Source organism: Taudactylus pleione, unplaced genomic scaffold (assembly GCF_031769625.1).
Source record: "Taudactylus pleione unplaced genomic scaffold, aTauple2 ptg000068l, whole genome shotgun sequence".
Taxonomy (NCBI): Eukaryota; Metazoa; Chordata; class Amphibia; order Anura; family Myobatrachidae; genus Taudactylus; species Taudactylus pleione.
In genome coordinates, this window is record NW_028284470.1 from 3,503,456 (window position 1) to 3,518,245 (window position 14,790).

At 37.6% G+C, this 14,790-nt stretch overlaps 1 protein-coding gene across 1 annotated transcript in view; it reads right to left on the reverse strand.

Annotated features, from left to right (window-relative positions):
- Positions 1–670: 670 nt before the first annotated feature.
- Positions 671–14,790, reverse strand: part of PRLR (prolactin receptor) — a 41,281-nt gene continuing 27,161 nt past the window's right edge. Inside the window, exons 7-9 of the mRNA XM_088466967.1 lie at positions 12,583–12,682; positions 12,116–12,185; positions 671–10,525 (exon numbers count right to left, since the gene is read on the reverse strand). Of these exons, the coding sequence (XP_088323093.1) occupies positions 9,524–10,525; positions 12,116–12,185; positions 12,583–12,682 (1,172 nt within the window). The 3' untranslated portion in view covers positions 671–9,523. The remainder of the gene's footprint in view (positions 10,526–12,115; positions 12,186–12,582; positions 12,683–14,790) is intronic.

The window sequence follows — 14,790 nt, forward strand, 5'->3', positions numbered from 1 at the left end:
AGGCTTGTACACGGCTGTTCTGATGGACATATCCTGCTACAGGTGCTACACAAGGGCAGCCTGGGGAGAACGTCACGTGTTTGGGGACAGCACTGGGCTTATTTTAGCCCTGCTGGTCACCAACTAAGTGTATTTACGAAAAAAAAAAAAGCAGACTTATTGGTCTATATCAGGGATGGGGAACCTCCTGCCTGTATAAGGCCCGCGGAACCATTTGATATGGCCCACGGAGCTTTTTTCTGCTAGCCTCATCTGGCTAGCAGGGTTCCTAGAATGACACCCTGCAGCCAGAATCTATGCAGCAGTACCGTCTGGAGCATCCTAGGACAATTTAGACAGTCACAGCGCTGCCCTTACAGCTCTCCGGAGCATCCTCAGAATACTCCAGACATTGCTGTGATCACTGGTGACTGTGGCCCTGTACCCATTCGACATCACACAGATGGGGCGTGGCCTGCACCAGGCCCGCGAATAAGGTTATATATATCAAAATGGCCCTGGGAAGAAAAAAAGGTTCCCCACCCCTTGTCTATATTATAGATACTGTTGGAACACCATTCACATTGGCATTGTAACAGCAACTGGTGTGGCCATCTCAACTGTGTGGGTGAAATACTAGCACTTCTGACACCAATTTGCAATAGACAATAAAGACATCATCGCTAGACAGTCAATTTTACAGACTTATTTTATTTTTTTGTACAAACAGAATAACCTTGCTATTTTCTTTGAAAAACAAGAGAACTGAAACCCATTTAGCCAGTGCTTAAACAGCTCAAACAATTAACTCTCAAATGATTTGTTAGGGTAAATTGAATTAATTCAGATATATGTACACTTGTGGATGTTTGCATACTTGCATGCTTTCAGATGAGACATATATAGACATTGAGATTGATAGATATATATCTATCTATCTATCTAGGTGTCGCTGCCAACTATATTAAAACTTTGGCAGCATTTGAAAAAAAACCCAGCAAAATCTTATATTGTATATTTAGTATTTTACAAAATCGCTTTAAAGGTTTCATATAGTAAATTTAAAAGTGGACATTCATATTACTGCATTAAAGTGTTTGCATCGTTTTTAAACCAACATTGACAAATGATACACTATATAGGACTTTCATCTTTTGTACAATTATATTTTACACTCTTCATTAAATAGCTTTATTTCCTGTACAAAGTCTAAACATGGGGTTTAAAATAAAACATTCTGGAGGCAGAATAAAAATAAAAATGGAGTAGTAGATAGGAGACCAGTGAGTGGGAGAAACTAATTGACATGTAGAATAAATAAAAACAATTAGTACAAAAGTGATGAAAACCTTTTGCAATCAATTTCCTTAACTTTGATGAACCTAGTAAAATTCTTGATGTACCAGTTGTGTAAGGATGTAGTGTAGGCCCCAAAGTAAAGTACAAATACCTTCAATTTAGTAAGAAATAGGGACATTAAATTGGACCTCGCTAATGTGACTAGTCCCTATGGAGTTCATTAGCTATATATAAGCCATGCTCCTGATTTCAAGTCAACAAACAAAATGGCCGCCTCTAGAGAGTGTAGGCAGGGGGTAAAACAAAATGGTCAACCACGTCAGAATTCTTTGGCCAAATTGACCATAGATTCTGTTTGGCAAACATTTTGCTGGTGCAAATCACTAAATAACCAGTGCATAGCTATTACAGGTCAATTTAGGAAGACCATAATCGGTCTACAAAATCACAAACAGAGAAAGGTGATGTAATATCAACTTGCACTACTAACAAAACTGCAAACTAGAATGGGATTGTTTGCTATAGGTTACAGCAAATAGAACCAATAATAACATAGCACTCAAACAGAATATAATAATTTCCCTGCAATATCAAACTATGCATATTTACATGATCCCTGCTACAACATAACAGTATATGGAAGTCGAACAATGCACAGCTCAAATAAGTACACCATCGACCATTAAGGTGGTCGCAATTAGGTTCCACTTGTGTGGAAACCAACCGGGTTTATGTCTCAGCTGGATACTTTAATTGTATTTAAATTCTGTAAACTTTATAAATCTAGGCTCTTGTTTTTGGAGTGTAGTGATGTAAAACTAACATGGCCGATGGCCTAGTGTTTTCGTGTGGTCACAGAATTTCCTAGTTTATAGTTATGCTATAAAATAAAAAGGATATTATAAAATTAGACCTCGATGTTTAATGCTCATTAAAATAATTGCCAGACAATTTTAAAAAGCACACTGCTCCATGCAAAAATTACGATATGAAGTGGTCTCCAGGATAATAGTTTCTACGGACAATTTGAGAGACACATAAGAGTTGGAGGATGGAGACGTTTGCCGTGAAAAACATTCGTGTGTATTTCATAGCCCTGGGTTGGCACATATGTGGATTTGAGACAGGTTTACATTAACAAAACTTTCTACGTAACATAACGCTAAGAAGTAATCTTTCAGTGGCGTTCCATAGATCATATTATCTGCAAATTTTACTCCACTGGAATCCTAAACAGAGGCAAAAATTTATATATATTCAACAAAGCGATAAAATAATAGCACCTAGCAGGCTGACAAAGCTCTAAATAATTTTTTTTTTTTTTAAGACATCAGAAGATATACAGAAATATAATTATGACAATATATTAAATATTCCTCCATAGAGCATCTGTAATAAAATATATAATTTTGAGGCACATGAGGCAAACGTCTGTGTATGTGAAGTAAGACCATTGTTAGTTATAAGGTGACGGCAGTAATAATTCAGACCCTGAAACGGCTTTCCCCCACTGAAAACATTCAGCCCTACAGCATTAATATCTAGATCAGTGGTTCCAAAACTTTTTAGTATCATGGCGCCTTTTTAGAGTGTCAGCATTTTTTTCACGGCACCCCTAGGCCAAACGTCTGTTAATGAGATATTCATAAAAAAAATAAATAAAATTAAACAAAATGTGTTTACCTTTCATCCTTCAGTCCAGTTATGTGGTGGAGAACAGGGCTGCTCTTTTGTTTGTCCACATATTTTAGGTTGGTCAGCCGCCAATCATAAAATGAGGACAAATTTAGATTGGCATTACTTATGGTTATGATAAATAACCATAAATGTCCACATCACATTGACCATAAATAACTTGGGCCTTGACCACCAACCTGTAGCACCCCTGCAAGTGCTCCACTGCACCCAGTTTGGGAACCACTGATCTAGGTGACCACCACTTAAATTTGGCTATATGTTCAGTTCAAAAAGATACTGGTTCGTTAGACTTCTGATGATAGTAACCAGTGTTTTTGGGTGGTATAGAATTTAGATTAAGCATGCTCTATAAAGCACAGCTTACATGAAGGTGCTATATAAAAAAGGCAGTAACCGTTATAATAACAGCAATAATATTTAGAAACCAGTTACCCATGATACGTCTTAAAAGATAACTAATAATGTCATACAGACTGACTGGCCTCTGCAAGGAGAACTGCTAAACAAGTTAATAAGGGAGGGAATGCCAGCACAATACTTATATCTTATAAAGATATAATAATAGACAAAAACAACGTTCATATGCACAAAGCGCTGTTTTTTGTGTGTGTTTTTTTACAAGCTTGTAAGCGTAGATCTCATCCCAAGGCAATTGTAGTGTACATTCTGGCTGCTTCAATCATAGCATTGTTACATCATTAAATAGATGACTCATTACAATATTAAATCATTAAATAGAAATGCAATTTTGTATTATACACTGAAGAGGCGATCGGTGTTATTCAGAACAGGAAGGTCACTTGGATATATTTTGGAGAAAAACTATGCCTGAAATGACAGTGGGCCTGATTCAGAGCCGGACGCTATTTGCGAACGGTCGTTCAGAAAAAGGGGCCGGCTATTTAAATGGAGCGCTCGCTCTTTGCGGTCTGTTGACGCCTCTATGTGTGAGCGAGCGAAACATGCGCTCGCTATTTTGTAAAGACGCCCCCTGGCCGTTCGCATCATACGTCATCTCCGCTATTTATTAGATTAATCGAGAACATCGAAAGGCGTCTGAACTGCTCGCAGTGCTTGTGGTAAGTTTTACTTCCCGCAATCACTGCGAGCAGTTCAGACTAAAAGACAACCAAGTGACGTGGCCGAAGACGCCACTTTGTTAATTATGCACACCCATTAAACGCCCGTTTTGACCGTTTGGCACACCTGCGTTCGGATCTCCACTCCCCGTTTTCAAGCACCTTCCCCTGTTACCACCCACAAACGCCTCATTCTGTCACTCAAATTAGCAGGCCCTCGCTGTTCTGCGAGCGCACGATTTCCGACCGCAATGACTGGTTGGCACATGCGCATTACGACCCATATGCATGCGCAGATGTGCGAACATCGCTCGGAGCGAACGAGCGGCCGCTTACGAGCGGTTCTGAATCAGGTCCAGTGTCAGTAATGTGAACCACTGTGCCCATAGAAAATACTGACTAAGCAACATCTCTACCATCAGGTTTTAACACATGGTTTACAAAACAGGACAAGAAAAACCTATACATTTTTAAATTTCAAACTAAATGGAGTTTTCAGTTTACATTTTGGCAAATTTAGAAAAAGCTTTCATTTGTAATGTGTAATACAAATATAGAAGCTCTATAAGGTGCATAAATGGGGCAAATAAAAACTACCTGTAGAAAGGTGACAACACAATAACTTTATACTATTCATAGTCGGTACCAAAAAAAATATACTTATGAAGTCTCACTCAAGAAAGAAAAAAAGTGAAACATCTGCAATGGGAGACTTAAATGTAATAATATATTATATATATATATATATATATATTCTATATATCTCAGGGAAATGGGCACTCCAACACAATAGCAATGACTTAGGTGTTTGTATTATCCATTAGAGTGCAGTTTTTCTTCATTTTTATATTTTTCTACTTTGCCACCCTAAGTATTTATTAGGACATAGGTCCTAAACAAATAAACAGCAAAGTTTTGGGCTACCTAGTGCTTGAGAAAGGGCAGTAGGTTGCCCAAAACGTTGCTGTCCATTTGTTTTGGACCTATGTCCCAATAAACACTTAGGTGTTTGTATTATCCATTGGAGTGCAGTTTTTCATAAAATATATATTATATATATATATATTTTAATTTTTTTTCCCAATAAATCACCCATCCTGCACTAAAACGTATTCTTTTTTCACCTGCTCTGGCACCTAGGAAACAATAACCAGCAGGCTTTCTAGAAGATTAAATAGAAGAGGTTGCATGCAGTTACAGCTTCTATTAGATTGACTCTACCAATTTAGGTCACTCAGAGGCCTTATGCAATAACCTGCGAGACACCGGCTTAGGCACCATTCCTGTAAGTTAGCCCGTGTTTTCAAAGCAACAATAACTTCAATGACAGCACCAACCTGGTTTTGCCTTTTAAATTATTTCCACTTTAAAAATAATGGGCTAACTTGCTGGCATTGCGCTTACGCCTGCATATTGCAGGCTATTACATAAGGCCCCTGATGTTGTACTACCACACATCGTAGCAGCCTGGGCCAGCTAGAACCTCACCTAAGAGGATTTTACATTCTTGTGCCTTTAGCGTACTATTTCAGGGACGACCCCCTGGAGGTATTCCATCAACTTAGAAAGTGCCAGAGACTATTGCACAATATAATTTAAATATAAAAGTGCACCCTTCCTCATATCCATAATTAGGCAGCGCTGTAACAGGCAAATCCTTATTGGATGTTTTAAAGCCACTATTGCGGTTTTCCAAGTGTAGACCAAGAAAAGTCTAGAATGTGTTTTGGACTAATAAACATGTATAATAGATTTCTGATATCTATGGGTTTTTAAAGCTTTTCTTGCTTACAGTCCACATTATTAATCCCTGCGTCTTCAAACCTTAAAATCTGAATTTATAAAAACTGTTGTATGATTAAAAAAAAAAAAAAAAATTATATATATTTTATATATTACACACACATACATATACAGAGAAGTCCATATTTTTATTAATGATTCAGTGTTTTGCTATTTACAGTAAGGGCATGGTGACATTTTTGGCAACAGTTATGGACATTACCCAATGTAGTTATTGTTTGTGGAGGGAGGAAAAATCTTTAAAAAGCAACAAAAAGAATAAATATGGTTTGGGTCAGGTGTACAGAAAACCTCCCTGGAAGGTAAGCATTATAAACAAAGTAATGTATGATGCTATTTAATAAAAAGGTATTATTTTACAAATACACTTGTTTTCTAAAATAAATATCCATAGCATTTAAACTTGAAAAACAAACAGGGAAGTGCCCAAATAAATTTAGAATAAAAAAAAAAGTTTTAAAAATGTTTTTTTTTTTTTTTTTTTTTTTAGCATACAATAAGTATTGGATACATATTTCCACTTCAATCTGTTGGTTCTCAATGTATTACTGTAGGGTGATAGTGCCTAGTATAATCATCTTTTCATATCTTTGATACTGATGTACCCACTAGGATATTGCGACTGCTTGCAGATCTCAAAGATCGGGAAAGTTTTTTTTTAGGATGTATAAAATTGTGTGGTGGGCTAGGGGAATGGAGATTGAAGGGTGATTAGATAGAGCTCTATGATAAGATGTATAAAACCTTAAAAAAATTGGACAAACTGAGAAGTTGTCAATAGTAATCAATAAGCTACTACAGTAACTAATTTCATAAACTGTATTTGATAAGTGATAGCAGGCAGGATTACTCTCTCTCTCTCTTTAGACAAACATTTATATTTGAAGTTATTCCAACCATGACCATTGCTTATCATTTAGGAATTCTGGTATTAAAACTATAAGGCAAATTTCAGCCACTGGATTTAAAAGGGCAATAGGATTAAATACAAAACCATGATTGATTTGTATTCAATATTATTGCCCCTTTAAGTCCAGCGTCCAAAACCACTGTAGAACTCAGCAGCTTTGAAAATTTACCTCCCCCAGCCCGGGTCTTTTTTCGCTGACACAAGTGCAATGTCCTGTTGTTTTCACATATACAAAGAAGAAAAGTAAGTAGTTTTAATCTTAACAAATTTAATACAGAGAGATATTTTTAATGCATACCTATTAAAAATATTACATTTTAAATTACCAGTGCAGGGTCCCAGTGCACCCATTAAAACTACTTACTTTTCTTCTTTTTACATGTGATTTCTATAATGTTTAAGTAGTGGGTAGCACCTCAGCAAGCTTTATATTTAATTTGTAGATACAGATGAACTGAGTAACAGCTAATTGGAGAGAGGACAAACAAAAACTGTAAACTATAAAATTACATAATAGATGGCTGGTGCGGGATTGGTGCTCTATTTGTCCTGTTTTCACTTGCAGACACAAAATGTGAAATGCAGGGTGTACCAATTGACTAGCAATATCACATGCCTTATTCCTCAATGTCACCAACTCCTAGAGACCGATCAGCTGAAATTTGATTCAGGCTGCCTCCACTCCATGTAATTGAATGGCACAATTTAAAGTACATTTAATTTTAAACTAATCAATATAATGACTCAAAGCTCATCAAAGGGACTTCAATAGCATTTACGGTGCACACAGAAAGTTAGGGCTCAGCCTCCCTCTATTAACAAATAAATCTAAATACAGACTACAAGAGGGCGGTTATTAAAAATACACTGTGTATTTCACTTCCTACAGGTAGAATAAGGATTGTGAATGTTCTCTGAAAGGATTTAAAAAAAAAAAAAACTGAAGTACCATCTTACTGCCAGCAGATGTCACTGCTGCAAATTCTGACTATGGAGAGCTCAATAGCTTGTTATATGGCTGTAGCAGCAGTATTACATACGTTGTGGCACTACAAGTCCCAGGACAACAGAAGCTACAGTTACTTAAATTTAGAGGCTAGAAGTAGATGGACTATAAAAAAGAAAAAAATAATAATACATTTTACACATTTTAAAGAATATTCTGTGCAAGCATCCCCATGTGAGCCATTTCAATGTATTGAGCTATAACCTAAAGGAAGGAAAATACCAAAGCAACTGAACTCTATAGCACCTGAAGCACAGTAATATAGCTACAGCCTGAGGAACACCCTCACTGCGGGTGTAATGTATCAAACCTTGGAGAGAGATAAAGCACCAACCATTTAGCTTCTAAAGGTGCATACACACACAACGATTTTTTGAACAATTATCGATAACGATATTGTTCAATCGTTGATAAAATCGTTCACTTTGAGTTAAAACGATGAACGATTATCGTTCATGCGCGTTCACGTTTGTAGCTTGTAGTTCAGTCAGACTGACCAACTGAACGATTTTCATTAAGGGAATATGCAAAAATCGTTTGTCAGATTTTTTAAAGTGTAATGAACGATTTTTTTGAACTACAGATAATCTGAAAGACAATCTGACAGAAAATCGTTCATAAAATCGTTGGTAACAAAATTGTGTGTAGGCAGCTTTACTGCTATTTTGCAGCGGTGTTTGAAAAATGATAGAAGCTGATTGGTTGCCACTTTCTCTCTCCAAGGCTTGATACATATCCCCTGTGTCCTATTATACAAAGTTTCTTCCTTTGCTTGAACAAATTTCCAGTGACTGCAACAATCCCCTTTTTAGCTCTACAAAACAGATGTTTTCCTTTCCATTAATGGCTCATTTGAAAGCACTCTGCAAGTGCCACAATCGTGTGATGAATCATAAAAAACAATCAGGTAAGGTCTTTCAACAGTCTACTGCATGTGAAACTAATGCCGCATATCCACTAGACGATCTAAAGAACGATAATGATATCGTTATCATTCATTATATCGTCGAGTGGATACGCCATCAACGACCAGCAATGCGCGCTCCACCTGGTCGTTGACTAAGTCGCTCTTCGCCCGAACCTGCTGCCCAACCTGACGATATCGGGTTCGGGGATAAAGGAGGGTGCCGGCACTGAACGCTATATCGTTCAGTGTGTGTGCTCAATGTCGTTAAGGACACTGAGCACACCACTGCCGGGGACACACTGACTACACGATATCACTCATGGAGCGAATCGTGTAACGTATATGCGCCTTAGGAAAGCAAATATCCGATTGGTTGCAGTTGCTGTGCATGCTCTGGGTTATGAAAAACCAGCCATGTAGTGTGTTCTCTGCTAAATATAAAGTGACAAAAGTACAAGGTAGTTAAAAAAAAAATTAAAAAAATTAAAATATCCTCATATAAAGTAATTTGTTCTGCCTTGGACTAAAAGGACAGACTTAACTGGTTTAAGCAGACAAAACATTGTAACAGCTATTTCTACACATTCAAACCTGGATTTTTCTTACTGTGCAAATTTACCTGATAATTCTACCTACTCCCAGGAGGCAGACATTTTGCAGGCTGAATCAATATTTACGAGAATAAAGTCCCTATAGAATAGTGACACTACTGAACAATGAAGTATAAAAAGGTGCCTCAGCAACGTCAATAGTTCCTAGTGAATGGCTTTGTAAAATATTGGTTCAGGCCTCAAAATGGCTGCCTCCATCGTATGCAAGAGACCAACAACCTTTAAAGAGGATCAGGGAAAAAAACTTAAGGGATCCATGTAACCCATTCCAGCAGTCTGAATTTCACCCACATTTCGAACAGGTTTGTGGAAGTTCGCAAGCTTTTCAGCTTGGTTTTGCTGGGGCTTTTGAAAGAACTCCTTCATACCGTCACCACTCACAGGGCTTACTTGAACTTCTAAATTTTGCATCAAAACTAAAACATTGTCACCCTCGACCCTCTCCACTTTTGAATATTCCTGGTTTGGAACAAGTACTGAATATTGGTCCGTTCTGACGTCATTTTCCTTGCGTTTTGGTAATAATGCTAGTGCATTATTTTGGTTAACTTTATGGACTTCCACATAGTCCATTGTCCGAGAAGGCATGAAAGACGTCTTCTTATTAAGCAACAAGTGTAGCGTATCAATGTCAACACCTTTGGAATGCAAATCTCCCAAGTCAATCTGTTTGTTTAGGTTCCCCTCCTCAAGGTTCTCTACTGTTCGAAAATATCTTGGTTGGCTCTTTTCTTCATTTGGCAATAACAACGCTGACATGTTAGCACTCATGGCACCAAGAGCCATTTTGCAAACATCTGTAATATTATGGTATGATGACTTTGGAGACTGGCTACCAGATGTTCTGCCATCAGACCAAATATAAGACTGGTCACCGAAACTTGAAAAAGTGGTGGCCGCCATCTCATTCTGGAGTGGCCAAGGACATTTCGTTGCAGGGTTTCCTTTAACACCATTCTCCACATTTTCGAAACCCTGTGAAAGGACTCTCTGGTCTTTGCTCCCTTCGGAGGGAGCAAAGGGACTGTCGCAACTTCCTCGGCCAGAGTCATTGTCCGTGTCCACAGGGGAGACTTTAGCCGGTTGGGTTTGTGGTTCTCTTTCTGGGCTAGGTATGAGGTGCTCCTTACTATCATCCACCTCCAAGAATTCCACCAGAAGATCTTCACAGTCGGAGGTGGGAGGAAATCCCTGGCAGCCAAGAGCAGTCAACAAGTCTTCAGATTTTCCACTCTGACAGAGGAGGAAAGAAAAAAAAAAAAGTGAAACAAATGACAATTGAAAACACTACTATTATGGGGGAGATATATCAAGTCTTGGAGAGAGATAAAGTAAAGTTGCCAAAAGCAATCAGCTTCTTTGAAATGACAAAAGTTGGGTTATGGGCAACAACTTCACTGCTTCACTCTCCATGGTTTGACACATCTCCCTCTATAGTTCTTCTCCATTCCCATTATCGAGAGATGAAACCAAGGAGGAGACCAATGCAGAAATCATGGATCTATGTGGAGAGACACACCAGCTTCATAAACGGGTTACATCATAATAAAAAAAAAACAGATGTTTGAGTATCAGTCTCTTCCGTTCAACATTTGAAATGGAACAGGATACTGGTGGATGAGGCCACATGACAAATAGGCATCTACTGATACCTTTGAAAATAAAACACATGGTTACTATAAACTCACATCCTCTGTGCTAAAAGGTGGCATCATTTATGTTGACATGATTGGCTGGTACGGTGCAGAGTATGCAGTGAACAAACTAAATTTCCTTAAAATGGAATGGTTCTGCTCTGAAAATTTGTCTCTAAATAAAAAAAAGGAGGTAAAAGAACACCAAACTAGAAAGTAGAATTGCTCCAAAAAGTTTATTACATCTCTCCCAACTGTTCCAATTTATATGGGAAAGTGCTGATTATCAGGACTGAAGGGTCCATGCATCAACAACTTATCGGCACAATGCTCCATTTTGCCGATATATTGGGTGTAAAAAAAAAAAAAAAGTTTGTGGTACATGGCAAAAACACTCCACGAAAAGGACATGGCAATGCCTCCTTTTGGCCATGACCATACATAGAATTTTCTGATGTTGTGAGACATGGCTTATTTATTGTGGAACCTTTCTGTAAAATATGGCTGCATGCACAATACAGTGCAAAATTCAGGCAAAAACTACGGTTCTAACTGTGTGGAGTTTGTTTATTCTCCCCGTGTATGCGGGGGTTTTCTCCGGGTGCTCCAGTTTCCTTCCACATTCCAAAAATATACTGGCAGGTTAATTGGCTCCAAACTAAGATTAACCCTAGTGTGCTTGAGCATGTGGTAGGGAATATAGAGTGTAAGCTCCACTGGGGGCAGGGACTGATGTGAATGGCCAAAATTTTCTGTAAAGCTCTGCGGAATATGTGTGCGCTATATAAATAACTGGTAATAGGTAAAAAAAATAAAATAATGCACCCTAGGAGAAAAATTACACCAAGACTCTGCAAACCTGAACACACTGCCCTGCACCGATGAAGACAAAGCTTGCTGAAACAGATCTGTTTGTAGGTAGATGTGCAGTGTCAGCAGAACCTGTGCCATGTACTAAACACCCAGTGGATGGGGCGCTAACTCGCAGGGCTGCTATGTAAATATAATTTTCCAGAGGTCCCCTCCTTAGCAAAAATGTATTTCATCACAAGCAGAATAGATCAAACTAATAAATATATAGAAAAACAAATACAAATCACAACTATACAAATAAATGAAAAAAATATGAATAGCTTTTAAACATGTAAATAAAATCAGGACATGTCGGACACAGAAAAGCAACAATTACCTTAAGGAGCTGGGTATCAAATCCCAAAATTTTTGGTCCCGGAACAGGAGGACAGATACAAGATACCCAACTGGAGAAAAGGCAAAGATAATAGAAGATATTTTACTAAAAAGAATGACACAATGCATAACACAAATGTGTGAACTACTGTGGAGTCCTGCCACCAACACTATATTCTCATTAAATGAAGATGGCATTAGCTATGTTATGGCTCATCTTTAAAGGTAGGTATTGTGTTGTATGTATGGATGGATGAATGTTATAACATGAATGAAAAAAAGTTCACCCTAGTGAAAACAACAAAAATTGTTCTGGCAGCATAGCCCTAACATGACCAGTCTTGTTAGATGAATATATTAAAGTAACATGTATCCACTGATACAAAACACTGTTTTCATCAACATTTAGCTTTCCTCAATATCATCGCACCCATGCATATATCTACACTGTGACGCAAAAGTAGCTACCTGCAACCTTTTAACGCCATTGTCCAAATCATAGTCAAACAAATGATGACGGACAGTACACCGATGGATAGCCAAAGGATCAGATCTCGCTTCTTCACACCTGGACAGAAAGAGTCACAATATGGCAGTTACCATTTTAAGTTTAGGTATAGAGGACTTCAGATTATCTAACCACCCTGCTAGCCATTTCTTATAGAAATATTTAATTTACAGTTATACTGATAGCGGTCATCTCCCAATACTCCTTAAAGGATCACTCTGATGAAGAGTGTAATTTTAGTGGATTAAAGGGAGAACGCAATAAACATTTTAGTGGCTTTGATAAGAAAAAAAAAAAAAAAAAGCTTGGCCTGAATGCAAACTTGTGTTTCACATATTAATAGAAAGAATTACCAAAAAAAAAAGTTTAATTGTATTTTATTATTTAATTACATAAAGTTTATCCAGTTGGTGGTACCAGCTAGTTGGTGATACCATGGTGGTATCATTTACATGGCAGTTAAGAGGTGGATAATGTTCTATATGGGAGTAGGGAAGGGAAGAGAGAAATACCACAGGATAAATATGTTCCATGTAATTGTTCAATAAATATACTTGTTCTAGAATATAGGGTTATTTCTCACCAATAAATAATGTAACAATGTCAAACCACTGCTAAATGACCTGGAAAGAATTTTCTTATTTTTCTTGTTAATTTAAGTCAGATTGTTTTGTTCTCTTTTAATTGTAATTTGATTTCATGGAAGTGTAAAAATAAATAATAAAAGTGATAAATCATTACACTATAAAACAGTCAGTTTTCTTTCATACATTCATCACATTAACAAAGGGTTGGACTGTGCGGGTTTTAATCCGTATAATAAATTAAAGGTGCTATGCACTTAAAGTGAATGCATACCATATGCTTAATTTTTTTTTCCTTATTGTAGCCATCATTAATCATATGGTCACAACATCATCAGCCTGTCTATTTGTGAGATTTTTGTTTTCTCACACTTACTAGAACGATTTGAGTAAAAATAAATGATTCCTGCTTTTAACCATACCACAACTGATACCATTCTAGGCTAAACTAAAAAGTATTTTTCACATCAGCTCTAATTATCTAGGCAATAAAAACAGGGAATTTTTTTTATAGCTAATCATAAAATGTGAATATTCAACTACTATTGTTGGTTTAATGGACAGAATGCAGAAGTCTGCTGGTATAGTATTAACTTTTTTTTTTAAATTAGCTTACAAATGAGTTAAACAGTAACAAATAAATACAGGTATTCATTAGTAACAATAACACTGCACTGGCACATTAATCAGCATATATACAGCGGGTAAAATAAGCATTGAACACAACATTTTTCTCAGCAAATAATGGGGCTATTGTAATTAAATTTTCACCAAAAATGTCAGCAACAACCCATGCAAAGAAACTAAACCATAGTGGTCCATAAATTATGTTACATGTAATACTGTGAAATGACACAGGGAAAAAGTATTGAACACGCTTACGGAAACTTAATACTTCGTACAAAAGCCTTTGTTGGTAATGACAGCTTCAAGACGCCTCCTGTATTGAGAAACTAGTCGCATGCATTGCTCAGGTGGGATTTTGGCCCATTCTTCCACACAAACAGTCTTCAAATCTTGAAGGTTCTGTGGGCCTCTTCTATGAACTCTGATCTTTAATTCTTTCCATAGATTTTCAATTGGATTCAAGTCAGGTGATTGGCTGGGCCATTCTAGCAGCTTTATTTTCGCTCTCTACAACCAATTGAGTGTCCTTGGCTGTGTGTTTGGGTTCATTGTCTTGCTGAAATGTCCACCCTCGTTTCATCTTCAGTATCCTGGTAGATGGCTGCAGATTTTTATCAAGAAGGTCTCGGTACATTTTTTCCATTCATACTTCCTTCAAATGATATGAAGTATTCCAGTACCGTATACTGAAAAACAGATCCACACCATGATGTTCCCACCTCCAAACTTCACTGTTGGAATGGTATTTTTGGGGTGATGTGCAGTGCCATTTCTCCTTCAAACATGGTGTGTATTATGGCATCAAAAGAGTTACATTTTGGTCTCATCTGGCCAGACTATGGGCCTGATTCAGACCTGGTTGCAAGAGCTGAGCGCTCGCAACCGGGTCAATGGTGGCCCAGAGCGCATGCGCACGACGGAGCCGGCTCCGTTGTGCGCATGTGAGAGACCCGGATA